This window comes from Eptatretus burgeri, chromosome 15 (genome assembly GCF_056783735.1).
Source record: "Eptatretus burgeri isolate ZD-2024b chromosome 15, Ebu_testis_v1, whole genome shotgun sequence".
Lineage (NCBI taxonomy): Eukaryota > Metazoa > Chordata > Myxini > Myxiniformes > Myxinidae > Eptatretus > Eptatretus burgeri.
In genome coordinates, this window is record NC_140975.1 from 60,707,338 (window position 1) to 60,728,359 (window position 21,022).

The 21,022-nt window shown below is 44.8% G+C and overlaps 1 protein-coding gene across 1 annotated transcript in view; it reads right to left on the bottom strand.

Annotated features, from left to right (window-relative positions):
* CEBPZ (CCAAT enhancer binding protein zeta) overlaps positions 1 to 18,399 on the bottom strand; it is an 88,442-nt gene extending 70,043 nt beyond the window's left edge. The window contains exons 1-5 of the mRNA XM_085856266.1: positions 18,073 to 18,399; positions 14,379 to 15,518; positions 13,103 to 13,497; positions 11,432 to 11,660; positions 4,657 to 4,834 (exon numbers count right to left, since the gene is read on the bottom strand). Of these exons, the coding sequence (XP_085712392.1) occupies positions 4,657 to 4,834; positions 11,432 to 11,660; positions 13,103 to 13,497; positions 14,379 to 15,518; positions 18,073 to 18,222 (2,092 nt within the window). The 5' untranslated portion in view covers positions 18,223 to 18,399. The remainder of the gene's footprint in view (positions 1 to 4,656; positions 4,835 to 11,431; positions 11,661 to 13,102; positions 13,498 to 14,378; positions 15,519 to 18,072) is intronic.
* Positions 18,400 to 21,022: the final 2,623 nt, after the last annotated feature.

The following is a 21,022-nucleotide window of genomic DNA, read 5'->3' on the forward strand; positions in this document are numbered from 1 at the left end:
CAGTGCCCGGGCAGGTCCGGAGACAAAGAAACAGCGCCCGGACAGGTCCTGAGACAAAGAAACAGCGCCCGGACAGGTCCTGAGACAAAGAAACAGCGCCCGGACAGGTCCGGAGACAAAGAAACAGCGCCCGGACAGGTCCGGAGACAAAGAAACAGCGCCCGGACAGGTCCGGAGACAAAGAAACAGCGCCCGGACAGGTCCGGAGACAAAGAAACAGCGCCCGGACAGGTCCGGAGACAAAGAAACAGCGCCCGGACAGGTCCGGAGACAAAGAAACAGCGCCGGGACAGGTCCGGAGACAAAGAAACAGCGCCGGGACAGGTCCGGAGACAAAGAAACAGCGCCGGGACAGGTCCGGAGACAAAGAAACAGCGCCCGGGCAGGTCCGGAGACAAAGAAACAGCGCCCGGGCAGGTCCGGAGACCAAGAAACAGCGCCCGGGCAGGTCCGGAGACAAAGAAACAGCGCCCGGACAGGTCCTGAGACAAAGAAACAGCGCCCGGACAGGTCCTGAGACAAAGAAACAGCGCCCGGACAGGTCCTGCGACAAAGAAACAGCGCCCGGACAGGTCCTGAGACCAAGAAACAGCGCCCGGACAGGTCCTGAGACCAAGAAACAGCGCCCGGACAGGTCCTGAGACAAAGAAACAGCGCCCGGACAGGTCCGGAGACAAAGAAACAGCGCCCGGACAGGTCCGGAGACAAAGAAACAGCGCCCGGACAGGTCCGGAGACAAAGAAACAGCGCCCGGACAGGTCCGGAGACAAAGAAACAGCGCCCGGACAGGTCCGGAGACAAAGAAACAGCGCCGGGACAGGTCCTGAGACAAAGAAACAGCGCCCGGACAGGTCATGAGACAAAGAAACAGCGCCCGGACAGGTCCGGAGACAAAGAAACAGCGCCGGGACAGGTCCGGAGACAAAGAAACAGCGCCCGGACAGGTCATGAGACAAAGAAACAGCGCCCGGACAGGTCATGAGACAAAGAAACAGCGCCCGGACAGGTCCTGAGACAAAGAAACAGCGCCCGGACAGGTCCTGAGACCAAGAAACAGCGCCCGGACAGGTCCGGAGACAAAGAAACAGCGCCCGGACAGGTCCGGAGACAAAGAAACAGCGCCCGGACAGGTCCGGAGACAAAGAAACAGCGCCCGGACAGGTCCGGAGACAAAGAAACAGCGCCCGGACAGGTCCGGAGACAAAGAAACAGCGCCCGGACAGGTCCGGAGACAAAGAAACAGCGCCCGGACAGGTCCGGAGACAAAGAAACAGCGCCCGGACAGGTCCGGAGACAAAGAAACAGCGCCGGGACAGGTCCGGAGACAAAGAAACAGCGTCCGGACAGGTCATGAGACCAACAGCACCCGGACAGGTCCGGAGACCAACAGCACCCGGACAGGTCCGGAGACCAACAGCACACGGACAGGTCCGGAGACCAACAGCACACGGACAGGTCCGGAGACCAACAGCACACGGACAGGTCTGGAGACCAACAGCACCCGGACAGGTCCGGAGACCAACAGCACACGGACAGGTCCGGAGACCAACAGCACACGGACAGGTCCGGAGACCAACAGCACCCGGACAGGTCCGGAGACCAACAGCACCTGGACAGGTCCGGAGACCAACAGCACCCGGACAGGTCCGGAGACCAACAGCACCCGGACAGGTCCGGAGACCAACAGCACCCGGACAGGTCCGGAGACCAACAGCACCCGGACAGGTCCGGAGACCAACAGCACCCGGACAGGTCCGGAGACCAACAGCACCCGGACAGGTCCGGAGACCAACAGCACCGGGACAAGTCCGGAGACAAACACCATCCAGAGAACACCACCTAGACAAGTCCGGTATTTAAGATATCTAACTTATTTAACATGCAGAAATCTTTAATATGGAGATATAAGGCAAGTACGAGCTTTAATGCTATTCTTCACATTTTAGATTATTACTCAAATACTGATGTGGGTGTCCTTTCATTCGTCATCACTGTCTGATGAGTCCTGCTGGTCGTGCTCTGGCTCCTCATCATTACTGGCCATGGTTGAGAAAGTGTGCAACTTGCACGGTGCTGTACATTTCAAGCCATTGATGATGTATGAACAGTCAGTTGGCCGACAAAAGCAAGCACTCTTTCACAACATCAAACTGAGAACAACTTTGGGAGTCGGGGATCCTGTCACCCACTGGATAACAAGGCTACCATCTTCACTTGTTGTCCATCCGTGCCCTTGACTGGGGTTAGGAACATCTGGCAAATCGACTAAACTCTGTCGCCATATGGCCGCCTGGGAGTTCCATCGACGTGTGTGCTGTAGGAGTGAGTCTTCACGCCTGTTCCTACTCGGTTTAGAAGAAATAGACACAGCACTATATATGGAAAACCTGGAAAGTGTCGAGTTTGATGGTACCTTTTCCCATGAGCGTACATCCGTCCGTCTCTGCAGCGTTTGCCTTTGACAATATTGACAGGCAAGAGGAAGTCCTAAGTGGAGCAGGAACCTCACATCATGTCAATGCTATCATTGTTCAACCAAAATCATCATCGTGTGCACCACTGAAACCAGTCACATCTGCCTCCACGAAGGATAAGAAGCGCACAATAAAGGCACCAGATGCGCAACTGCCAATATACATTATTGGGAAAATGAAGGGTCCACCCAAAATCATACCACCCGACCTGACAGCAATGCATGCAAGAGCGACACTGAAAGAATGTCAGACTTGTTGTGAGTCTTGGTGCACATGTATTCTGAGAAAACAACAAGTTCTTGGACAGGATTTAACATTCAAACAAGAGAGCACAAAGAAGTAATGGCAGATGCAATGGGATACCTGCCGACAATTAACATACCCGCAACTGAATTATCAACAGTTCAGGAAATCTTGCGACAGTCCATTTCTATATCTTGAGAGCATTGCAGTTATCTCGGATCAGGCACTGCAAGCAAAGGCAATAGAAATTGCATGGAAACATCCGTAAAGGTATGGGGGAATCGTGCTGCTGATGGGGAACTTCCATACGATCTGCAACTTGATGTCCACAGTTGGTAGGATGTTTGGGATGCTGAACTTCATGATCTGGCTGTGGAATCAGGAGTCATTGCAGAAGGATCAAGCAACAAGGTTCTTGAGGGAAAATAGTTCAACCAGGCTGTCCATCTTCATAAGTTGACATATGAAGCACTGCTGAGGTGAGCATGGTCAGGCTTTGAAGAATGGCTGGAAACCAATCATGCTGAAGATCTACCAAAGGTGAATGACACTATTTGGGTCATATGAGCTTCACCAGAACATTTGTCACACCACACAACATGATGCTGCTGTCACTAACAAATACTGCAGGACGATTATTGACCTGTTTCTCGCTTACCTAAAAGATTTATGACACGACAGAGGTCAACTTGCACCTTCTTGGATGACATACATAGAGATGGTTGATACTCCACTTGGATTGCTGAAGTCAGCGAAGTAAGGCAACAGATTGTGGACATGGCCCAGCAAGTGGGATTTGAGGTCAACAAAGATGATGTTGAGGATTTGCTTCTCTCTCACAGGGAGGAGCTGAACAATGAGGATGTTCTGGCTCTGGAGGAGTGCATCAGAGATGAATCAGAATAAAGTCCTGAGGAGGTTGAGCCTGTTAAAACCCTCACAATGAAGGTCATGTCTAAAGGTTTCAAGTTGGCCGATGAAGCCATGGCCATCTATGATGAACATGATCCCGAAAGAATGTTAAGTTCAAAGGTGCATAGGGAGATGGAGAATGTCCTGAAATGTTGCAAGGAGGTCTATCAACAGAAAATGAAGGCAGCCACTCAAGTCTCCATCATGAAGTTCTTCAAAAAAAAAAAAATCCCAAGCAAATCAGCCTCCATTCCATATTCTGAGCCTTCAACCTCTACTGGACAGCCTTCCACACCTGAATAAGCCTGCCACAAGCAATATGGATATACTGTATCAAACCCCAATCATGGTAACACTTATTAATAAAAAGCAATTCATTTTCATGTTTTTATTTGTTATATTTATGCATCGTTTACTGATTTTTTTGAGGTTTTTATGTCGGTCTTCAACCTTAAAAGGTTAAACTCTTCCCCGTTGGGAACATAACCTCGATTTTTACATGCTAAATATTCCCCCAATAACACGTTTTCAGATAACATGGCATTTCATGGGAATGCATCCTCCGCATTTCTGAAGGTCTCTTGTAAATACAAGTTGAATAATTTCATTTTCATCAATTTACATCACCAATAAACCTTAGTAGTCTTACAGTTAGTAGCTATTATGCAGACTTTGAGTTTAGAAGGAGGGGGGGGTGGTTAAGAACTTTAAGAGGGAATGAAGAGTGGAGGACAGAGTTCTAGTTGGGGGGGGTAGGCAGAGAAGGGACAGATTTGGGAAAGGGGAGTTGAAGTTTGGAAAGGGGGTGGGTTGAGGATATCAGGTTGGGAGTTGGGGGAGGGGTAGGTTTGAGGACTTTAACTGGGCAGGCAGGGCAGGAAAGTAGAACTGTGGACCTGGGGTGTGGTGGGTGGTTGAAGTCTTGTGAAGAAAGGGGAATGGAAGACAGTGTTGGGGGGGAGGGGACAGAGAGATGGGAGAGGAGATTTGAGGACTTGGGGGTGGGGAATGAGCTTGAAGCAAGTACCTTTAACATTGGCTTGATGGATCCATGATGAAACGGGCTTTGTAAAACAGTTCAAGGACTCTTCAGCCAGCTGAACCCCCTCAACATCATCATTGTGGTCTTCCTTTTGTTGTTCTCCCTGAGATGATGAGTTACCTTCTTCTTCAGGGGCATCTTCAAAATTCTCATCTTCAGAGTCCTACAAAACGATTTTCCTCTTATAGCAGTTTAAAAAATATATATTTTCAAAGCCATACTCAACAAGGCAGGAAGGGTGCAAGAATTCTGAGACCATGCCCACATAAAACGCAGCAAGTAAAAATTAAACAGTGGTTTTTAATCACATAAAGAGAACATAAAATGAAGAGGATTCCTAATTTGAAATTTACACATAAATCAAATATGATTGCCAATAAATTGGAAAGCCTGATGTTAGCTTAACGGTTAAGGTGGCTGGTTTAACATCCTATGGTCTTTAATTTGAGCCGCCATCTTTCCTGTTGAAATAACACCAGATGGGTTGACTCAGCCTGTCATCCTTCCGAGGTTGGCAAAATAAGTACCAGCTAACTGGTAACAGGGGTAACTGCATCAGCGGCACAGCTGCGCTTCCAGAAAATGCTGCAACCAGCAGCTGCAGGCTGCATACGAAACAACAATCCAATAAATTGCAATGCTGCTTAGCATTATTGCCTTACAGGATATGAGCTTAATGGTTGATAAAGGAATCTCACAATGCCACAACAAAAAAAGTTGTTCAATTGAGCTTTGAAGTAAGTAATCATGTCAAAAATAACTATAATTATGCTTGGGATAGTATTAGAATTTTCATCGTGAAAGTGGTCAAGATAATATAAAATATCACGCACATGCGCACGCGCACGCACACGCACACGCACACGCACACTGCAGGTTTTCATTTCTGTATTTAGGAGTCTTAAATTTTAAAATATGAGGATCATCAAAGTGATAGACAACAGAGAGCGAGATGCCAATGCACAAATTGAAAAGACAGGTATACTTGGAAGAGGGGACCAGACAAACAGGAAAAGGACAGAAGGGCAGGCAGGATAACAAAAAAGGACACAGACAATGCAGTAAGGGAGATGATGAGCAAGGAAAAATACAAGACCAGCCAAACAGGGTAAATCAAGGTAGGAAGACAAGAAGCAAAAGACAGAGGGAGACAGAAGGGAAAGATGAGTGAGAAAATGAAAGGCAATTGGGGAAAAGAGCCACACAATGAATTGTGGGAAAATCTGGGAGGGTACCAAGCAGCATCTCATGTGCTGTGGCACAGCAATGCAAGATCATAAATTCGTAGATTTGTGAAAAAGTTTGGTGATTATGCTCTTTTTAGGCCCGTCACATTTACTCTACGGCGAGGATACGGCGGCCGTACGCCCTCTGAATTGACAGAAACGTGCGGCGGCCGCAGAGTTTTTGCGGTGGCCTCAGGGTGGCCCTACGCCGTTTGGCTATCTTTTACAGGCCGTTGGGGTCGCCGTGGAATTATAACGCAGAGTTATAACTTTTTTCATTTCTACGTTCGCCGTAGCAATTCGACAAGCCAAAAAAAAAAAAACTGGTAAAAAAAAAACAATTAACCCATTCGTTACCGTCCGTCTGGCCGCACGTTCGCCTTAGGGCCCCCCTGCACTTGCCTTGCGGGCACCTTGAGGCTACCTTGCGTCTGCCTTGAAAATTCTATGGCCGCTGCAGGGCCCCCTTAAGGTCACCGTGCGACATCAAATCAAAGACTGTATGGCAACCCCACGTTTTCCGTCTCCACAATTTCTAAATACGCTATGCGGCTCCCCGAAAAATAAACACATATGTGACTGCTACATTGTGTGACCGCAGAAATACTGCGGCCGCCGTATAATTGCTAGTGGCCGTAGATTTTGGAGACCCCACGGCCGCCATGACAAATGTGACAGGCCTTAACGAGCCAGCAAATTCAAAGATGGTCGAGACTCCTCCGATGAGCTTCCGTGTGAACACATTTTCGAGAGCATGCCCACCACTATCAAAAGGATCAAGCAATCGATTCTGAATGACCGCCACAAATCTGTGCATGAAAGTACAAAGCAAGTTGAAATGAGTATCAGGTGTGCATACTGGAAAGCAGGCAAACAAACACCAATAGCAGCTCCCCGCAACCCAATAAATTCAGGACCATGACATACATCAGAACAGTGTTGGCAACAGTGTTTTGCGACTACCAAGGACTGATCCGTGTCAATTTTCTTGAGAGCTGAAGAACATTAAATACCCAGCATTACAGCGACTTCCAACACAATGATATTCGCAATGAAATTTGCAGGCAGTGGCCAAGAATGCTCACAATTGGGGTTGAATTGTTGAATGAAAATGCCAAACCCACACCACAAATGTCACCACAGAAATACACAAACACAGATGGGGTAGGAGGTTATACACAATCAATGTTCCAACCCAGATCTGTCACTTTGTGACTTTCATCTCTTTTGGCCACTTGAGAAACACTTGGGCAGTATTAAGTTTGGTAGTGATGAGGAAAAAAACAAAAGGCCAATGTACTGAAGTGACTGCAAACCAAAATATCTTGGGTTGGAAACCTTTTGTCCATATTCTTGTGAAGGATTATATTGCATCACACCTAACCCTGCTACAGCAAGAATAAAAGGGCAAAGCAGTTTCCGTTTCAGATCCAATGTTTAATGCAATGAAGTGAGCAGGGATATAGCCGCGATAGATGCCAACACAAAATTATATCCACAGTTGAGATGCTTGAAGGCACTTTGTTTGGATATAGCCAAGCCAACTGCATCAGTAGTCCAGTTCTAATGAGTAGCTTGCTGTTATCCTGTCTGTCTGTGATCCGAACAGCCACAGGCAGCAAGAAGAAGCATTTGGCTATCTGCCTCTTCATGAATGCATGGCTCAAGCCCAGCTTTTGATAGTCATAATTTTGTGCAGTCAGAACCTGGTCAAATAATGTGGTGTGGAGACCTCTTCATGCCAGCATGTATTTTCACAAAAAAAAATAAAAAATGAGGAAAGAATCTCTTTACTTTAGTTATTGCATAGGAAAAATACAGATTTTAGAAATGGCTACTTTGTCCGAGATATCTTCTGAAGCTCAACATCCGTTACATCCTCGCCGATTCCTTCAGGCTGTTGACTGGATGTTCCAAGTCAAATCCAACCTTCAGACAATCTCAAGCTGTGATATGAAAACTTATAAGACCCACATTGAGTGCCAAAGCAACAAAGACATCAGCAGCTGGAATGTCAAGGCAAGGTACATGATCAGACTTTGTGGTCTTTGGAAGTCTTCCCTGAAAGAAGAGGGAAAGTGGCTCAGCTTGGTTTTAATAAGCAAAGAATTCCTGTCACCAAGTCTTGACAGACAAGCTATTTATAAAGTAAGAAAAAAAAAAAGCAATCCTTTTTTTCTTTCTTTCTTTTTCTTTGTGTTGATGTCTTAATTGTAGCTTGGAAATTTCCTTCTCTGAAGTGTTGTCAAAGTGCCAGATCATTTTTGGTGGTGGCGTCTTTGACAGATTGTCTTTTTGAGAATCCTTTCTTTAAGACAAACCTCTTACCAAGCTGTCGAGTTGATCTTATAACGACAGCGTCATTTGGTATTGCTTTAGCATCCAGGATGCGTGCAATAACTCTCCTACTCTACGCGAAGGACACCGTGGGATATTTAACGTCCAACAAATACCGGCAGGCGGGACGCCCAGTTTAACGTCCATCCGAGGGAGGACACACACATTGATCAATCACCCTGTCTATGAAACACCAGCATGGCAGTTTATAGCTGGGATGGGATTCAAACCAAGTTAGACAGCTCAAAAGAGAGTGTGCGCATCTCCAGGCTATCCTGCCAGGCCTCCTCCTAGAATACATAGAATTTGTTTCAATGATTTTTGTTGTTCTTGAAATAAAGGATATTCTAAACAAACAATTGATTCAACTGTTTTTCTTTCAAACATGCCTTGCCTCAGGTTTCTTGCATGGAAAAAAGCAGGATCTATATTTGGCTTCAAGGCCTTAAAATAGAGCTAACGATTGCTCTTTTGTTCCAATGTTGCAGGGAAAAAACATAAGCTGAAATCTGATGTTGTGAGAATGCCCAGATGTTTCAATTTCCATAATTGTTGTGGCAAATGTTACTATTTTGTGGTTATTATAATACAATTGTTGTGCGTACCAAGCTATTTTCCATCAGTCCCCCCCCCACCCACCCCATGTATTAAAAGATAAATTAGAAGGGCACCCGGTAGAGCGCATACCTCCGCCACATAATGCCTGATCCACGAGAAAATATAGGGCCCAATACATTTTTGAAATATTATATAATATATATTTTGGCCTGTCCTTTATGCAAGCGCAAACCGTTTGACTGAGAGCTACCAAATTTGGCATAAATCATGGGAACACAGAGTCAGTCAGCCTGTCTGTTTGTCTGTCTGTCTGTCCTTTATGCAATTGCAAACCATTTGACCTAGAGCTACCAAGAAAACCATTTGACCGATAGCGACCAAGAAAGGATGCGTAGCGCATGGTATCTGCAACAACACTGTGCTTGACTGGACCTGCAGTTAGATTTGGCACAATTCCAAGTTTTGGTGCATTTTTCCCGAAAATCGGTCCCGTCATTTTCTGCCACATCAGATCCCATCACGTGCGTAATGGTTGTAACGGTAAGTTAATGTGGCAATGTTTTTTTTTTTTTGCAGTTTTTGAAAATCCCAACAACTTTACCATACCACCAAAGAAAGGGGAAAGTTTGGGCAGATCTACATCAGCAGCCAGAAGAAAAAAAAAGCCCGGAAGCAGGAAAGCTCACAAGAAAGACAATCACGCCTTGAAGCTGACCGTGAACGACATGCAACAGCCAGAGCAACAGAAACATTGCAAGAAAGACAATCTCCTCAGAAAAAGCCTTTTGTCTTCAACTTTATTTTATTTCAACTGCGGAAATAATGTGAAATTTATCCCGGGCAATGCCGGGTACCTCAGCCAAGTGCTACATAATCGTTTTTGGCCATATCTCTCATTGGTGAAGAATCACTTAAAATAATTAAATAATTCTCATATCCAGATCCGGATTCGGATGTTCACCAAAATCGAATCGACTTGTCATGGTCACACACCAACCCTGTCCACCAAGTTTCATCCAAATCTGTCCCCAACTTTTTGAGATATGGTGATATGCATCATATTTTGGCCCGAGCTCTCAATGGTAAAGAATCACTTCAAAAATTCTCGTAGTCAGATCTGGATCCAGATCTTGACCAAAATTGAATCAGTTCGTCCTTGACGCACACCCAACCTGCCTACCAAATTTAATCCGGATCCATCCACAACTTTTTGCGATATCGTGCACACAGACAAACAAACAAACAGAAAGGGGTGAAAAACATAACCTCCTTCACCTTCGGTAGCGGAGGTAGTAAATATTGCACAAAGCTCAAGATGAATATACAATATACATGAAAGTGTATAGACACGCTCAACAAAAGCATCTCATACTCCATAAAAAATCAATGAAAACGAGAACAACACTCGGTAGAGCGCATACCTGTACCAGGCTGAACAGTTTAGATTTTGTCTCCCACTGATAAGGCATATCTTGATCTGGACGCGAACCCAACTCAAATCGGCTTGTTCCTTTACCTAACCGAATCATCCAGATAGTTTTGTCATAACCCGTCCATTACTTTTTACCTCCGCCACCGAAGGTGGAAGGAGGTTATGCTTTCAACTTTGTCTGTTTGTGTGCAGGATATCTCAAAAAGTTGTGGACCGATTCGGACAAAACTTGGTGGACAGGTTGGGTGTGTGATGGGGATGAATTGATTTGATTTTGGTGAAGATCCGAATGCAGATCCAGATACTAGAATTTTTCAATTCCTAAAGTGATGCTTCACCATTGAAAGATGGGGCCGAAAAACGATATACAGCATGATATTTCAAACAAGGACAAATGTGTCCAAGAGCCGCGTCATAAAGGTTTTGTCTTCACCAGAAGAAGAAGAAGAAGAAGAACAATGCAGAGCTCTCTTAGAGCCAGCGTTCGCAACGCGACGCCGCTAATAAAAAAAAAGATAAATATATAAATAACAACAACTTCCGATATTTCGTCACGTGCCTTGATGGAGCCAATAGCGAGACCCGTCATGGAGGCTCCTGTTCATGACGAGAAAATTGTGTATTTACGAAATTACAGCGCATCAAATGGAATAATCTTCAAATAGTAACGTGAACTTTTCGAAACTTTAAAGCAAATGTCCGAATATATTTAAAAGTTGATGATAGACGCTCTCAAAAGGCACCCTCAATGCGAGGATGTGTACAGGTGTTTAGTATTTAAGGAGATCCACATCCTATATATATAAGAGCAGAGTCCTAAAGCTTTTGTCTTCACCAGAAGAAGAACAAGAAGAAGAAGAAGAACAAGAACAAAAACGACGCGGAGCTCTCTTAGAGCCACGTTCGCTATGTGAGACGCGGCTAAAAATTATTGGCCCTGATATGTTCTACTGGATCAGGCATTGCATGACGGAGGTATGTGCTCTACCAAGTGCCGTTCCATTTGAGATATTGTGCTACATATCGTTTTTGGCCCGATCTCTCAATGGTGAAGAACCACTTTAAAAGTTTAAAAAAAAAATAAAAAAAACTCTCGTATCCGGATCAGAATCTTCACCATGTAGCGTTAAGAGCAGTCTCCAAATAAGCATTTGTGCATGCCCACACACGCACACCATTATAAATGCATTCCAAGCATCCCATTTACCTCAAAAAAGTCCATCATGGAAATACCAGGCCTGTGTTGAAGGATTTCTGAGATGAGGTACAGTGAGCCACAGGTAAGTGATGGCTGTTGAACACAGGCAACCTGCAGGAGTCTTTTCATGAATGCCTTTACACGCGAAGCAGCCAGGTCCGCTTTCATGGACTTGTACAGGAGATTAAGAAAGAGTGCTGGCTTGGAATAAGATGAGAGCTGAGGGTCCAGGAGCTTTCTGAAAATGTACACAGATGAAAAAAAAAAAAAAAAAAGTATCAATTTTTTTTTTTTCAAATAAACCAGAGACAGAGACAGAGACAGACAGACGTTTCCCTCGACCACAGCACCCCACCAAAAAGCATCATTACAAATTTATATTTTCAACTGGCACGTTTTTTTTCTGCTGCACCTTTAAAACAAAGGATTATTAGTTCATCAAGCTGAGGAAAATGCTATTAAGCAACATTTGCATGAGTTTCACAATGAAGTGTTGTGACTAGGTCAACAACGTGGTCATTTGCAGAGCAACATGTGCCGCAGACATTCTTCTAATATACATCCTCTGAGATGCACTAGCAAACTGCTGAGGATAGGGATGCACAACCCGCCGAATGATGACCAATTAATCGTGCACAGCCAACGTGTAATTGGTCTACAAGACGTCTATGAAGTTGTTTGAATGTTATCAGATTGCCACCAACATAGGGTGCGATTAACTTGCATCATTAATTTATTCAATATTTAAAATAAAATAAAAAATTACATCCTGAAATAAAAGATCAAGAAACTTGAGCTCGGCTCGCAAAATGACTTCCGCAACACAGTGTCCGCTCTCTTTTAAACATATCTGGTTAATCGAGATAATAGAAAACCCTTCTAACAAGAGGTAATAAAACATGATAGATTACGCCCGATTGTGGACCTGCCGAGGGATGAGGAATACAAGCAGTTTTAGTGAAAAGTTTAAAGGATTTTTTTATCTCATTACCTCTGCCACCGAAAGTGGATGGAGGATATGTGATCACCCCTGTTTGTCTGTATGTCTGTCTGTGAGCAGGATATCTCAAAATGTTATGGATGGATTCGGATTAAACTTAGTTTACAGGTTGCGTGTGTCACAAGGACATATTGATTTGATCTTGGTGAAGTTCCAGATCCAGATCCGGATCCTACAATTAAAAATTAAGCGATTCTTCACCATTGTCAGATATAGCCAAAAACTGTGTGTCGCACAATATCACAGAAAGTTATGGATGGATTTTGACAAAACTTGGTGGATGGGTTGGGTAGGTGAAAAGGACAAGCCGATGCAGATCCGGCCTAAAGGTGGGATACAAAACAAACTGTACAGCCTGGTGGAGGTATACGTTCGACTGAGTTCCATTCCAATAAGGTTTTCTTTTGTTTTGTGTACATGATCGAGGCTCATGGAATTCAAAATGGTGTGCTGTTTTGTGCTTTATAAATGTGCACCAAAGCATACCCACGCCCAACATACAAACCCAATGAAACTCCAAGTGTCTTACCCAATGAATGAATGGAAAACACCATTGAATGATCTTGTATCACATAACACAGATGGAAACAGATTAAGGATATTTCAAGTGCCTAATGTGCTCATAGCAATTCGAGAAAAGAGCTTGGTAATAAATCAACACCAATTCAAGGGACTCTTACTTGTACAAAGCAGTGTAGAATCGATCAGATAATGCTTGCTGTGAGTCCATGATTTGAAATAACAACATCAAAGCCTGCACGCTCGTATTGAACGATGACACGTGCACGATCCGAAAAATTACATCCAGTTCCACGTCCAGACTTCCGTCTACGAGCTTTCCATAGGGGAACGCGCGGTTCACTCCCGTGAGCAACGCACTCAACATCCTGGAATTTACCTCACCCCTCTTGACAAAGGTGTTGAAGGAGGCAAAATAAAGACCAATGAGTTTGGTTGCCAACGCATCATCTTCGGGTGAGAACACAATCTGGTTGAGGAAGCAGGTGGCATAATACTGCGTCTTCGTGCTCACACTGGGTCGACAGAGCAGCCGCTCGACTTCTAACATGACCACCTGATAGACAAAAGCAGGAGAAACAAGCACTTCGTAAAAAGAGATCTATAACGGTGGAACCACTACCACCTCTCACTGGGTACAAGACATGCATGAACAATGCTGTTATGCAATAATTAATTTATTGGAATTTAATTCCATTAATTTTTCCACCAAGGCATCATTCCTTTATTCACAAAGCCAAAGGCAACAAAATAAATGAATAAAACATAGAACAGAGGTCACCATGCTAAGATAAACAACAGATACCACAAAAGTTTTGATGTGATCGTCATGATAAATCGGTATCAAGAAGGAAATGAGTTGAGGTGAGGAAATATTGTTGTTCCTTTAATAGCCACGATTCCCAGCCTCCTTGTTGGGTGGTGGCCCGATGGAAGTTTGGCCCAAGTCGTTCATGAACCGGCTGGCCTACTCTGGCATTCGACTAAGTAGTTAAAGCAGGAATTAGTCATTTGTTCAAGGTGCTGGCAATAGCTCACCTACTCTTCGCGAAGGACACCATGGGATCTTTAACATCCACCAACTAATGATGGCAGACGGGGCAAGGAAAATTAACAGAGAGAAATATATGTTTCAACTCCAGAAAGGAAATAAATTTTTAAAAGTAAAGAGGGCTATTTATCACTTTTTATTTATTCAAAAATGGTGGAATTGCTTTACTCCTCCCCTACTTCATGCCTAGTAAACACCTACCCTTAAATCAATCTCCCCCGAACCACCTTTCTTTCTCTCCAGACTCCTTCCTATGCTCCCATCATCACCTCTATTATTTTTTTTACTCAATATTATTTTCTAAACTTGGCGACCCACACTCCTGTCCCACACCCCGAACATACATGACAAATAAATAGCCCCAAGGAAAGAAACAAAAACCATACCCGTTTCATGTTCGGATGCTTGCTTAGGAGGAGTTGGAGGAGGAAAGATGATTTGGTCGCCAACTTCACATCCGGGTCACCAAGTTTATTCACAAGCAGAGCGAGAAATGCCTTCTCTTGCTCTGGCTTGCTGCAAAGCAGCTCATACGTAGCAGCCATAGCCTTGTTTTTTGTCTCAGACACAGTGTCCTGAGAAAGCGATTGCAGAGCCTGGGCAACCTCCAGCACAACACGTCGTAGCCGGTCCTCAAAAAGCCACAAGAGCAAACGTCGGTCACGGGCATCCTTGTTGCCACTGCTCAGCTGATCGAGATCCGTGAATGGGCGGGCAGTAAAGGGCCATAGTTTACGGTTATCAGGGAGCAAATCGGAGAGCAAAAGTTCTTTGAGAGTATCCAGAGCCATGAGGCATTGCCGTCGGCCACCCTTGTGACGGAGCTGCGTGACCAACAATTCCAAGCTGGATATGTTGTGGAGCGGCGCGTCTTGAATCAGAATTGTAGCGGCAGCCATACGATCGGCTAAAGTACCACCACGAGCCACGGTTTTTATCCAAGGAGCGTTTGACCCTATCTGGTGCTCCTTACACATTTGAAAGACTTTCAGTTCATTCTCAAACAATTTTTCAGCTAGTTTAGCACAACGCTCTACTGTTTGCTCTCTCTGCACCTCCGAAGCAACTTCATTCACGTAATCTATTTCATACCACTTCCCATAAGGCTTTACGAGAAGAAATGAACGCTGATGGAATGCTAGATTATCAACCGCTGCCCCAGTTTTTAAAGTCGGCTGGTAAACCTTGGATGATTTTTCACGTGGCGAAGGTAGTTTTTGGTTTGAAACTGCGCGTTTCCCTTTCTGTTCTTGCTTTTTCGATTCTGGCAGTTTTTTCTTTTGGTTATCTTTTTTAACCTTTTTTGATTTTTCCTTCATTCTGACAACAAATTTTTCATCAACATAATCAGTGCTGGCACTTTCCTCATCATCTGGCAGCAACGATGCTACCCCTGAATACTTCTGGATACCAAGGTTCTCAACAAAAGCTCTCAGCTCAACATCATTCAGGTCGACAGCAGGTTCTTCACTAGAATTCATTTCTTTGGACATGTCGTGTATCGAAGTCAGCATTGTGTAATCCTCCTACAAAAATATATGATAAAAAACATCAAAATCACGGTACATAGCAGGATGATGAAATATCATGACTGATGGAATTCTGTTATACAAGGAAATACAAAAACTTGGACAAAGGAGGAGGCCACTTGGCTCATCATGCCTGTGCTTTATCCACAACCCATAAACTGCATCAATCAGTTTATTATCCCTATACCTTTTGAAATAAACGTGGGGATATTGGAATTGTGTCTGTCTGTCTGTCTGTCTGTCTGTCTCAGTTCGTCACGCGATTTCCTCCTAAACGGTTGGGCTGAAATTCATCAAACTTGGTCATTATGATCACTACACGTCACAAAGGTGTGGGAGCAGTATCGTTTTTGGCTCCGCTCGCTGGGGTGGGGTCAAAAGGTCAAATATGGAAAAATGCAATTACGGGAACATTTGAAACATTTTCAAATGAAACTGTGTACATGCAATCGACATTGGGGGATGCATGAAATATGTACAACGATTTGATGGATTTGACCCCAAGCTCACGCCCAAGGACGATAGGGGTCAAAACAGAAAAAAAAAAGATTTAAACTCAAAATTTGATATTAGGTCATTCCTGGTGGAATTTTTTGCCGTCTTTCAACTTTGCTTGGAGATGAGGTGGGAAGCATGGTTATTTACGATGGTGCACCATCGACTTCGCTCTAATTTACTTAATTGTACTGGTGCTGGTGCTGGTGAACGGAAAGAAGGGGGCAAGCACAGAACATCAACATGGTTTTAAATGTATCGTTAGGAATGAAGAGGCACATCAGGTGAGGAATGAACAAACACCGACAACACGTTCACTTTCTGCCAAGAGCCCCCACATAAATCAGTCACTACAAATTGATACAATCACAAATCCATACCCAAGCTACCTAGCAGTCCTGCTAAAATCCAGGACTCCTTGATAACCAATTCTTCTAGGTACCTACCTACTGTTTCTTTCCACTACCTTTCCAGGGAGACCATTCCATGCATTAACTACTCTCCAAATTAAAGACCAGGATGCTTTACTACCTTCATACCTCTCCTCTTTACAATCAGGCTGTGGTCCCAGGTCCAATCACCGTCCATTAATTATCTAAACCCTTCATTATCTTAACCATCGCAAGAAAATCCTCTCGTAATCAATATATCGTACAACACCTTTTGCCATTTTTATGGCGGTAACACCAAAAACAACATGAGCAATTAATAACTGCCAATGAAAACAACAAGATAACATTGGTGGGTATGAAGAAAGGTGGATCCACCAAGTGTCGTTCAAATCTATGTACAACTTTTTGAGATATCTTGTTCACAGGCAGACAGAAAGGGTGAAACCTCCATCCACCTTCGGTGAATGAGGTAACCAGGATCTTTTGACAGAAGCCCAATATTATCATCATGTGCGATGACCTGTGCAGGGCGTTGGTGCTGCCGAAGTTAATTACTCGGGTACATCCTGGTGGGCAATCCGACTCAAGAATTCAGGAATTTGAGGATGGTGCCGGCGATAGCTCGCCTACTCTTCACGAAGGACATCGTGTTATCTTTAACATCCACCGACCAATACCAGTAGTTTAACGGGTCACCAAGTTTAACGTCTATCCGAGGGACGACACACATATTGATGAACTACCCGATCTGTGAAACACCGAGATGACAGTTTGCAGCTGGGTGGGGATTCAAACTCAGGGTAGACTGCTTTGAGGCGAGTGTGCGTACCTCTAATACATCTACCGACAATTCCAGCAATCTCTGTGTATCTGTCTGTGACCGCTGTTTCTCGACAACCACTGGTCCGATCAAATTGAAACTTGCCAGGTATATTGCTGGGGACCTGAGTATGTGCCTTTCCAAGGTTTGATATTAATCAGACAAGCGGTTCCCAAGTTATGGCCATTTATTTACCAAACCAATGACAGGTCATGGTGCTATGACGTCACAATTCTTCTTCTTCTTCGTTTTATATGACGTCACAATTGACGCTGGGGACCTGAGTATGTGTCTTTTCAAGGTTTGATATCGTTCTTCATCAGTTTCCCAAGTGTTTCCCGAGTTATGGCCATTTATTTACCAAACCAATGACAGGACACGGTGCTATGACATCACAATTGACGTCAAAATTAACGCACGTACGGGCACACACTAGTTGTAATAAAATTGTCGAATGAATAATCTATTTGTTTATTACGAAGACCGATTTCAACTCGACGCAACACACCGAATCGATAATGTACCACAAACACGTGTCGATGTGGAGAAGGCTGCTCCACACACCCGACACGTGTTTCCAAAAACAGCTGTAATGACACGTCTTTTAACACCTCAGCACTCTGGATCACCATACAATGTACATCGTCTTTTACACACGACAGAAGCCGCTTCAAGAGGCATTCGTACACCGCACAAGATTCCCAGGAAAGCACCGATTACACGTTATCGACTAGATTCCGCCGGTAACTCGGTGCACGGATCCCCCCACACCCTAACTAGGAAAACCGTGAGCCTTCAGTCAGGCCTTCATAAGAGTAGGCCCGACGAACAAGTTGAGGCTCACCTTGGTACCTCCGAGGTCCAATACTTCATCGAGAGAGAAATACGAGTCGCCAGGGACATTTTTGCTCTTGACGGCAGGATCATCGTCAGCCTGAGATTTCCCAGAGCTGCGATCGCGTCGTGAACTCCCCAGGCGCGCAGCAGACGCCATAGCACACCACCACAGCAGCTCGCAGTCGGTGTGACGCGATCGAATTTACAAATAAACAGAAATCAAAACGTCAGGTACATAATAGTTATAAGGATTAATAATAAATTTGTACGTTTTACCGTCAAAAGCGAGACCGCCTTGTACTCTGTGCATTTTGCTCATCGTTTTGCTCCAACCCTGTGAATGATCGAGGTCCCTGAACATGCTCGAGTAGGATGAAGAGAATGATGAAACGAATAGGTTCACTTGTTCATTTTTATTTTCCAACTTATTACCTCTGCCACCAAAGGACGGTGAAGGACGTTGTGTTTTCACCCCTCTCTGTCTTGTTCGTTCGTTTGAAAAATTGAAGATGTTTCAAGTGGATATTGGTCTGTCTGTCTGTCTGTCTGTCTGTCTGTCTGTCTGTCTGTCTGTCTGTCTGTCGCCTACAGGTCACAATTTAAAACCGATCTTCACGAAACTTCACCACACGGTCGAGTTTGATCATAAGGAAGAAGCCTATTGCTTTTGAGGTCAAAAGGTCAACATAGGCCAAAGGTCAATAACTTAGGTGAGATTTCCAAAATCCTCAATTTTCATCCGATTGAGTTGAAATTTGAATAGGATTTACATTTCAAGTCACTGAATTCAACAAGCCAATTATTTTGAGGTCAACATAGACCAGAAGGCGAACAACAACAACAACAACAACAACAACAACAACAACAACAACAACAACAACAACAACAACAACAACAACAACAACAACAACAACAACAACGGTTAAAAGGCTGAATGCATAAACTCGGTGTTTGCATCAAAATATTGTGTCCGAAACCCATCGCTTTCTGTGCCCACCTAACCCAGTCGCACCCAGCTGTCCCTGGACTCTGTGTCCTTTTCTCCTGACAAGGTGGAGAGCTTGCTGTCAAACCTCGACTCAGATTCTGCAACCGGTCCAGACGGCATCAGCCCACGTGTCATAAAAACCTGCTCTTCTGCTCTTGATCACCCTCTCTCTGCTCTATTCACCCTCTCTTTTGCTCAAGGGCATCTGCCATCTGCTTGGAAATCAGCAAACATTACTGCCTTGCATAAAAAAGGTACAAAAAACAGATCCCTACAACTACAGACCAATCAGCCTTCTCCCAATCATCAGCAAGGTGATGGAATCCATCATCGCTTCAGACATTAAATCCTTCCTCTTCTCCAATGGCTTGATTTCTGATCATCAATTTGGTTTCAGACCAGGCCACTCTACCCTGTATATGCTGCTTCTGCTCTCCCAACAATGGATGGAAGCCCTCAATGCTGGACATGAAATCAGAGCCGTATCCCAGGACATATCGCGTGCTTTTGACACACGTGCTTCTGGCATCCTGCCCTGCTCACCAAACTCTCTTCCTATGGTATCCAAGGCCATCTCCACTCATGGCTCACAGACTTCCTCTCCTGTCGCAGTCAACATGTGGCCCTAAAAGGAGTTCTTTCATCCCCTCTTCCTGTCCAGGCTGGAGATCCTCAAAACAGTGTTCTGGGCCCTGTTCTTTTTCTGGTTTTCATCAATGATCTCTCCGACTCTGTGGAAAATCCTCTTCATCTCTTTGCTGATCACTCCACCCTCTGTCGTACCATCGGGCATCCCTCAGATCGGCAAGCAGCAGCTTCTTTGCTCTCTGCAGATTTGGATAAAATCACAAACTCTTCCAACACGTGGAACATGTCTTTCAATCTTGACAAACCGAAAGGACCATTTGGAACCCTCCCACCCCCATCCACTTTCTCAACAATCCTCTGGAAGAAGTCCTTTCTTTCAAGCTTCTGGGTCTCACTATCTGCCATGATCTTTCATGCGAAAGCCACATTCCAAACCACATGAGCTCCTGACCACACACAAAGCTTTCATCCACAGCCTGATGGAGTACTGCTCTCCCCTCTGGGCTGGTGCTCCTGCCTCCCACCTTCCTCGGCTTCACGCTGTGGAAACTAAGGCATTTACCTTCATTGGTATCTTCCGCGGTGAGGCGGAGTCTTTGGGCCTCTCACACTCTCTCACCGCAGACAGGTCGGTAGTCTTTATGTCTGTCTTCTACCGTCTCCTCTCCGGTCTTGCCCCCCCCCCCCCTGCTCTCTCTGCAATATGTCCCCCCCTCCATATTTTTGCAGGGTGCTCACGATCTGCCAGCAACCCCTTTCTGGTAAAACTACCAAAATCACGAATCACTGCTCATCTTCACTCTTTCATTCCTCTTTTTTCCCGCCTTTGAAATAAACTCCCTCACTCTCTTCAATCCCATTCTTCCCTCCAGGCCTTCAAAACAGCTGTTCACCACCACCTCTTATCTTCCCCCTCCAAATCCTCGATCTTTTCTACCCCCGATAATCCACCCCAAGCCCACCTCTTTCAATTTCCCTGCTTTCCTTCCTGAAAGTCCCTGTAATGTCCATCTTCTATTCCCCGTGTTCCCCACCCATCCCTCTCCCTTCCACAGATCTCCTGATGTCTCTACTCCCCACTGTTTTGTCCTTCCCACTCCTGCCCCTCTTGTCTCCTGCCCCCCTTGTCTCCTGCCCCCCTTGTTGTGTGTTTGCTCTCACACGAGCCGCGACAATGTACACAAAAAAAAAATAGGTGAGATTTCTAAAATTGTCAATTTTCATCCGATTGACTTCAAATTTGAAGAGGATTTATATTTCAGATCACTGAATTCAACCACCAATTATTTTTGAGGTCAAATTTGTTTTATGGATTTTGCAACTTTGACATCTTCTTGTTTGTCAGTTTGTCTGAGCGCAGAATATCTCAAAAAGTTGTGGG